General features: G+C 36.0%; 1 protein-coding gene across 1 annotated transcript in view; it reads right to left on the bottom strand.

The window, feature by feature from the left end:
- Positions 1 to 1,934: 1,934 nt before the first annotated feature.
- The window catches only part of LOC121422241, a 34,040-nt gene continuing 26,573 nt past the window's right edge, over positions 1,935 to 9,401 (bottom strand). Inside the window, exons 6-7 of the mRNA XM_041617152.1 lie at positions 5,505 to 5,571; positions 1,935 to 4,703 (exon numbers count right to left, since the gene is read on the bottom strand). Coding sequence (XP_041473086.1) covers positions 4,483 to 4,703; positions 5,505 to 5,571 — 288 coding nt within the window. The 3' untranslated portion in view covers positions 1,935 to 4,482. The remainder of the gene's footprint in view (positions 4,704 to 5,504; positions 5,572 to 9,401) is intronic.

Below are 9,401 nucleotides of genomic sequence, written 5' to 3'. Positions count from 1 at the left end.
TTACTGAATATAGAACAAACAGTATGATTTCATGAATAAATCAGCATGATTAATTTATAAGAAAAAAAAGATTTCTAAATTAAACAAAATCTGCGGCCGAGATCCAAAGGGAGGGGGGTATAAGGGCCAGAGTCTGAGTGTCAATCAGAATCCCCTTGGACTATGATGGTTGAGCCAATCATATGCAAGGGTTTGGCTTTTATCGGAATTTGGTACCATCAATGGTTCCAATACCTAGGAACACATGTTGTCCGTTACCTAGAGTCACTACCGCACTGGAGTTGGGGAGCAGGGGAAGGGGCAGACTCTCCCCCCCCCCCCGACCTCCAAATAAGAGCTAACTTGTAAAGAATGAGCCAAAATAAAGTGTGTCTATATGTTTGACAGTGAATTTAATATCTTATAATAAAGTGCATATACATTTATTTCCTGTAGGGGAAGGCGGGGTAAGTTGAGCATAGGGGCAAGTTGAGCCACCAGCCCCAGGCCAATAATGAATGAGTCAGACATTGTGGTGGTGTCATGTATTGATGACCCATAGCATAACCCCTAACCCCACCACATTGTTTTCAACTTTGAAACAAAAAGTAGTTTTTTAGAGGGAAAAATATGAATTTCATCCAAAAAAGTAAAAAAGAGTGTGAAATAGATAAGTGCTTTATAAATGCACATGTCTTTAAATATAATAAAGACATGATAACAACATTATTAGTCCAGGTATGGATCTTCATTCTTGTCATAGTCTTTTATATGATGGATGCATAATAAATGTGTGGATACAAAATTATCGCACTAAGTTCGGACTGGGGTAAGTTGAGCCAAACAGCATGGGGCAAGTTGAGCCATGGTAATTCCTATGGTAATGTATCTTAAAAAACAAACAAACCATAACAATTGATTGAAATGCTTGCTGAAAGGAGCAAACTTACATGACTGCTCTTTTCCTTTTAAAGGATGTTAGTATTTATAGAGAATTAGCAAGTGAAAAAACTTTAAAAAAAAAAATTGACATGCTGGTTCTCCCCTAATACATTTTGTACATAGTTTTTGTGGCTCAACTTACCCCAGAAGGTGGCTCAAACTTACCCCATATATGGGGCAAGTTGAGCCATTTGACATCGTTTTTTTCAAAGGTCACGGTGACTTTCAGTGTGGGGATAGAAAGTTATATATAGGTGGAAAATATTTCAGAAGAATTAAATTTCAAGGCAAGGTACTTATTTCGACAAGATTATTAATCATATCAATTCTAACATGCAAAAAGCAAAAACTGTCACAACTTACCCCGCCTTCCCCTACTTATACCATATATAAATATTCAAATATAACAATGCGTATACTGCAATAACATTAGGCATGCAAGAAACATGTTTTATTTCCTTCCAAACACTTTTCTTGTATAATAATAATATTTTGTTATATTACAATTCAATTATATTACACACAATATTTTCTTCATAGAAACTAGAATTAGAAAGAGCTAGTAGTTTTTAAATATACCTAATTTTAGTCAATAAATTAATCTTACGATACAAATTTCAATGGCAGATCATTGTGCCTGTTTTTGGTGAAGCTTCATAAAATACAGTTTTCGGAAACTCGTCCTAAGCCAGCATCAGTTGCTGACCCCACCTTCCAACCTTCCTGGTAATTTTCTTGTTTAAAACCAATTTAGTCTCCTTGCATCAAGGCACCCTATATGGTTTGTTCCTTGCCATTAATTGGCATGATATCATTCCGCTCCCATTAATATTAAAAATCTTTGGACACTACGTCAAAACTCATCTATGTTTTTACTCATACAAATTTACACTCGTTACAAAAATACATAGAATAAAAACAGTAGTGCATAGTACATGTAAATAAAAAGTACAGAAAGACACAAAACTGAATATAGAAAAATAGTTGAAGTTGCTTTGGGAAAAAATCTCAAAATGTTAAATCATGAATTTTTAAATACTCATATAAGTAATGTGTATCCATTTGCCACAAATAGAGCCCATTCTACCAAAGATTAGGATAGATAGATAAATGGTTTATTAATAAAAATCAGAGATCATCGCGGCTAAGGCCGAATTGCGATGTATTTACAAGGTAATAAATACACAAAAAAATATTTAAACAATGACGGATAATTACAAAATAAATATTATGGATAAAGTATGGTATTGAAACTATTTGTGTTGTGGAATTCTAGAAAGGAAAGAGAGAGATGGGGAGGGGAGAGGCAGAGAGGGAGAGGGGGGGGGGTGGAAAGGGATAGAGAGAAAGAGAAGGGGAGTGAAGGGAAGGAGTGGAGCAGAAAGTCAGAAGAAAAGAAGGTACAAACATTATGAAAGAGGTAAAAACATGAAGTTGTAAGGCTGTAAAATTTTATGTTAGAATAAACAAAGAAAATTTTGAGAGTAAAATATGTAGGATACATACAAGTACATGACTGTAATCAATGTTAACCCAATCCCTACTAGAATCTTGTTTTTAGCCTATAGGAATTACAGAATTCAGTAGAGGACAGGTTAAATTATCTCAAGACGTTTGGAATACATGTAAATGGAGGTGAGGCCAGTTATACATGTACAACCAAAAGGGTACGGATCTTCGTATAAGTTTTGGTACATGAAAAATTAATTTATTTTCAAAATTTGAATACAGATGATAATTGAAATTAAAGTTTATCATAAAGCAATTGCCATCTTAAGGATTGTACATTAAATATATTCATGTATAGATATATATAGATATGGATGAAATAATCAAAATGTAAAAATATATTTAAAAGGCCAGTCTCTGATATTTGATGATAATTTAACAAAAAACGTCACCGAGAGAAGGCACCAAATCTGATCCGTCATCAAAATTCATCTTTTCACAAAGTATCAACCATAAAAATCTGTACACTTATCGTTTTAAGTAAGATAGGAATATTATATTGAGTATTTACTATAATACACACCATTGAACACAAACCAAAGCTTTAGACAACTACTAAACTAAGTGAGTGACTGTGACCCGTTTAATAACAATAAGCCTGTCCTTTGCACTTTGGATGTGATTCGAATCAAGTTATGGCAAAAAAATCAACACCAAGCAGCTAAAAGATAATATACATCAAACGAAGGCAGCGTGTTAGTGTCAAAATATACACAAGATCATGATAATAAGAAAAAGGTGCTTTTTATAGCATCATCTATCTGGACTGTTCTATTCCAATATGCACTATATCAATACGATTGTAGCATGGCATGCCGCCTCCATTGCTCTGTGCATTTCAGGACTTTACACTCACCTGTGTTGAGTGCAGCACAATGTGGGTAAATTTCTTGTGGAAGGAAAGCGAGCCATGGCTGGGGTTCGAACCCACGACCCTCTCTTTGGAAGATGAGGATCATAATCACCAGACCATGACACGCCAACTCTTGATTATGGTTTTTGCAGATGAATGCTGAAGATGTTCAGAGTGAAGTTTTAAAGGGGGAGTGAACTGTATGTGGTCTCTCATTGACTGTGCGTTATAAATACATAGTCTGAAAATATACGTTTTCAGATATCTACTAATACTACAGACAATAAATCGACCTACATGTATAGTTGTATTTGTATAGAGAAACTTAAGTGTTTTGAGAGGAAAAAATAATTGTTTTGCTACTTGATAACATAATTAATTGCGGTATAAATGTGTCGAGTAGTTAATTAGCATGTTATCATTCAAGTGGGTCTATATTACTAGACTACACTAGCATTAGGGGTCAGGAAACTGGCCCGGTATGAGTAGTTGAGGACTCGAGATGGCGCCATTGGTTCGTATCTGCTTTAACCAAGTTACAAGATGGTGGGAAAGAATCAAACAATTATTGTCTGAGGCTCCCCTATTTAAAAAATTAGAGAATAATACTTCTTGTTTATGTTCTGACCATACATCTCTTCATCTCTGCCTGGAGAGTTTGCTTTAATGCATGAAGACTCCAGCATCAGTTTTCAATAGTTTTATGAACCACTTACTTTTTTTATCGGCCCAAGTAAAATAAATAGCCTGAGGACAGTCCAAAGCATTTAATTCATTCTAACTTCTTTATCATTATTTTGTCGAATTATTTTTACAGCTTCCTCTTTGACAAGAATATGCAGTTCGCCCTAGACTAAGATAAAAACTGTCATTCTCAGTTGTAATTTCAAACAATATATCGGCAGAGTTTCTACTTCTTCATTGTGATGTACATGTACTTATAGCAATTAAGAACCAAGAGAGATGAGTAAAACGAGTTTCATATATTATTTCAATGTCAATTTCATGTTGGGTAGCGTATGATTGGTAAGACTTGACATGAAATAATTTGATGGCTGTGGTATGGATCTCTGAAACTTTTTTTCTCTTGGAGACACTGTATAACGTTTTATACATGTCCATGTATCTAGACATATACATGTAGGCCTACAGATCAACTTAGAATGAACCAGGTCACATGTTCTCAAGTCAAAGTTCATTTACATCTTCACAGGCTGAGCTGGCAGATTAACAGGGTCTATCTCATCGTAGTGGGGAGGGGGCGAAGGTCCTCCCATGTTGTAGTTTGGTTGAGGTCCTGGGCCTGGTTGGGGTCCTGGTCCTAGTTGAGGTGCTGGTACTTGGTGGGGTGTAGCTCCTAGGGCCATGTAAGTATGTGGTTGATTGGCTGGAGTGGGATGGGGATACCCCATCGGTTGCCCTGGTAAGATCAAGGATAATGTCATTACTACATTTGTGTTCAACCCTATCCGCAGGCGGGGGTGGGGGGGGGGGCAAAAACAGCCCTTATAACATAAAACCGAAATTCCAAAACTAAATAAAACCTTATCCCTATCTTTACATCCTTTTGAACAAAGGTACTCTTAAAATCCTAACTGTAACCCTATGCCCTGTGAGTTATCAAGACAGCTGAGCAAATGTTGCAGGAGCGTATGTTGTGTCACTAGATATCTATATCAAGCACGACATCTAATAACACGTCAACCAGATATTAGCTGAGATTTTCCATATCATGTGAACCCCCCCCCCCCCTTTGATATTACCCAGCACCCTTAAAACATACTATCCAACCTCTTTTCAGATCTTACATGTATGTTTTAACAAATATTCACAGAGATGAGACAAATTTAAGGATTATTATATGTCATCTGTGTCTGGGTGTATGGATCAACAATAACAATCACAGCATCATATTGCCAATATATCATTATTTGTTTTATTTAGCCAAATGTTTAGAACACTGTATACTAAGTCTGGGTATATTCATTCATCAACAATAAAAATCACAGCATCAAATGGACAAAATCTTATTATTTGTATTATTTAGCGAAATGTATAGTACACCGTTAACTATGTTTGGGTTTATTCATCAACAAAATCAATCACAGCATCAAATTGCCAAGATCTTATCATTATTTGATTTATCTAGCAAAATGTATAGCACACTACATTAATTACTGAATGACTCTGACACACACACACAACATGATAATAGACTAACCAGCTGGTTGAGCATGCGCAGGAACCATCATGACTACTGGCGTAACATTATTTGAATGTTGGTACACCTAGGTAAAAGGAAAGTAAACAAAATCTCTGGTTATCTTGTCGATGAAATCAAATGTATTGGGGCGATGTCCCCCCCCCCCCCCCAAGAATACTCAAATAGGACAGCAGAAGAATGCGAGAGACAAGAAAGAGCAATAGGCAGACACATACAGAAAGGGAATTAGAGAGTTGAGTCGAGAATATGAATATAAGTAGTATATAGTGCTATACAGTGCGTCCCACAAAAAACGAAACCGAGATTTATCGATGATTTATCATATTCATAACTTAATCACAAAAACAATAGACAAATGACCTACCATTGTAAAGCTTAGAATCTCCTCTTTCATCTGAAATTACTTAGATTATTTCTCATTCACGTATGAGTGAACAAAAAACAATTTGAAAAGGGGATTCCAAAAAGTCACTTGGCTTGCCGTATGGTTTCAAAAACGAAAGCCACATTTTAAACAGTTCAATATATATCTGCTCTTTAATTCGATACCTCAATTACAGAAAATGGTCAAGAAATAATAAGTTCTGGTTATTTGAAATAAGGCTTGAATTTCAATAATTTCATAACATGGAGAGGTTTTACAGGCTGGCGTTCAAACTCACGATCGACACTCCGTTTTGTTGACGATCAGCCGTGCAGTAAGTCTTTTGTTACCGTGCGATAGCTTCTGTGGGAAACTGGTGAAAACACGTTTATTTTAATGAAATTATGGAAATACAAGCATTATTTCGAGGGATCATAACTTTTTTACCTCTTGACCATTTTCTGTGATTAAGATATCAAGGAAAAAGCAGATTTTGAACTTTTCATTCATGTGACTTTCTTTTTGAAATTTCAGATACCCCCCGCCAAATGAGTTTTTGGCATCCTTTCTTCGAATTGTTTTTGCTCAGTCATGCGCGAATGAGGAATAATCTAAGTAATACCAGATGAAAGAGGAGATTCTAAGCTTTGCATTTGTAGGTCATTTGTCTATTTTTTTTATGATTAAGTTATGATAAATCATCGCTTAATCTCGGTTTTGGTTTTTTCTGGGACGCACTGTATAAAGAGTAGCGGGGGGGGGGGGGGTCCGGGATGATGCAGAAAGAACAAGAGAAACGGGAAGTATCAAGAGAAATGATAAATGGGTCATAGGTGTAGTCTAGGAGCCAGGGGGCTTTATTCAGAATTTTTGGTGGGGAAGGTTTGAAAAGCTTATCCGGGGTAAAATTGTGCGCTGATTCCAAAAATGCCACTCTTATTGACCGTACTCACGCCATTTTGGTCATTTTGGCCAAATTTTGGCCAAAAATGACCATTTTGACCATTCTTTGGAAAATGGTCCCTTAACAGACTGCTTTTGTAGCCACATGCAATTAAAAGGATCTATCTTAAGTAAAAATGCACACAGATTCCAGATAAAGTGCTTTCATTTGCCAAATCACAATAGCAGTGGTCATTTTGGCCATAATTTGGCCAAAAATGACAATTTTCATGATTTTTTGGCCGAAATGTGTTACAAATATTGATCAGAGCTTCGACTGGATGTTTTTAGAAATCCACATTTATTTTCAAAATGTGCGCTGGATCATAACCATCAACCTCATGTAATCTATTCCGTCAGTTTTGACCTATGAGGGTCATTTTGGGTACTTAAGACATAACTGACCATTCGCGCAATTTGCATTATTAACTGTTCAAATAGGCAGGAAATTGAGGTCTTCAGCATGTTTTTTCTTCTTCCCTCATAAAATGAGAAGGCATTTAAATGTCCTTCAAGTGTAAAATTTTATGCTGATTCCAAATATATCATTCATAATAACCCTATTTAATAGCTTGTGGTAATTTTGACCACTTATGACCCTCAAAATGGCCAATGACATAGGTTCATTTTACCCCCAAATACTTCGAACGTTACCAGAACCATTACAAGGTGTGCTGCGACACCTAACATTGGTGTGTTAATCCTTTAAATTGAACATCTCACAAAGTATTTTGACCTTATGTAATTTATTCCATCAGTTTTGACCTATGAGGGTCATTTGGGGTACTTTATACATAACTGACCCTTTACGAAGTTTTGCATAATAAAGTGCACATATACATGTAGGCAGGAATTTGAGGTCTCATAGCGTGTTTTATCTTCTTCCCAATATAAAATGCAAATGCGTTCAAAAATCCATCCTGTGTAGAATTTTATGCAGATTCCAAATATATCAGTCTTATTGGCCCTATTCAATAGCTTATGGTTATTTTGGCCACTTATGGCCCTTAAATGACCAATGACATCAGATCATTTTACCCCCAAATACTTCGAACGTTACCAGAATCGTTACAAGGGCATACTGTGACAACTAACATTGGTGTATTAATCCTTGAAATTGAACATCTCAGTATTTTGACCTCATTCCATCAGTTTTGACCTATGAGGGTTACTTGGCGTACTTTAGCCACAACTGACCATTCACGCAGTTTTGCATATAATAAACTGCACATAGACAGGAATTTCAGGTCTTCAGCGTGTTTTATCTTCTTCCCATATAAAATGGAAATGCATTCAAAAGTTCTTCTTATGTAAAATGTGATGCTGATTCCAAATATATCACCCTATTTAACAGCTTTAGATTATTTTGGCCACTTATGGCCCTTAAAATGGCAAAAAAACAGTTCAATTTATCCAGAAATACTTCGAATGTTACCAGAATCTTAACAAGGGTGTGCTGTAATACCCAACACTGGTGAATGAATCCTTAAAATTGAGCATCCCCAAAGTTGACTACCTTGGTCATTTTGGCCACCTTGACCCCTCCCCCGGCCAGCCGCCTGCTCATTGTGTATGTTAATTCATGTGATATCGAACATGGTGAGGAGAAATTTTGGATTGCGTTAATATTAGCATCAATTATTGTTAAATGGGGAAGTTTGAAAGCTTCTTGGTGGAAATCAATGAAATTATTCCACACAGACCATAACTATTGGACCCTGTGGTCATTTTGACCACGTTTCCCTCAATATTGACCAGTGACCATGGACCCTAGGAATCTCCAATTAGTGGAGAGATCAGCTAAGAGAGAGACCTTGCATGCTTTGATGAGTCAAAAAGGGCTCAAATGCTGGTCAGTATCATTATCAGCATGAGCTACCAATAATCGGTGAAGAGTGTCGATAATTGTGATAAAATCCTTTACATCGTGCATACATAAGGTTGTTTGACCATGGCACTGTCGTCATTTACATGATTTTAGCCACCTTGACCACACAGTAAATGTTTATGGAAACCTCACATATATGGGGCAGTAAATTCAGGAATGAGACACTTTAGCATCATTTACATGTTATTTTAAGACACTTTTCTAGATTAATGATTCCAAATATATTAGTCTTAATGACCATTTATGAGCTAGTGGTCATTTTGGTTGCTTTTGGTCCCGAAAATGACCAATCACATTTGCATGTATCAAAGAGGATTCAAATGTTGTTGTCGCTCCGTATTGTTAATAAGATGTATTATATCAATTATTGATTTCAATATGATATGACTAATAGCACATTATCAAAATTTTGAAACCAATTTGGCCATTTTGACTATCTATCGCATGTATGACTTTTGTAAATAAACATGACAGGAGCAATTGTGGAAATGCGTTCAATCCCTTTCGATTGGAAATATTAAAAGCTCACCTTGAGTAAAAAAAATTGTGCCAAATACCTCACCATTTGGTTATTGTGTGGTCATTGAGTAGCCATAACACTGATGTTATGGCTACTCAATGATATCATTCCCTCCTTTTTTATTTAAATTATACAGATAACTATATTCTAGAGGAAGGCACTAATCCTGAACTCAAAGGT

The sequence above is a fragment of the Lytechinus variegatus genome, chromosome 1 (genome assembly GCF_018143015.1).
Source record: "Lytechinus variegatus isolate NC3 chromosome 1, Lvar_3.0, whole genome shotgun sequence".
Taxonomy (NCBI): Eukaryota; Metazoa; Echinodermata; class Echinoidea; order Temnopleuroida; family Toxopneustidae; genus Lytechinus; species Lytechinus variegatus.
The sequence above is the reverse complement of the archived record's forward strand: the minus strand, read 5'-3'. Positions and strand labels throughout refer to the sequence as shown.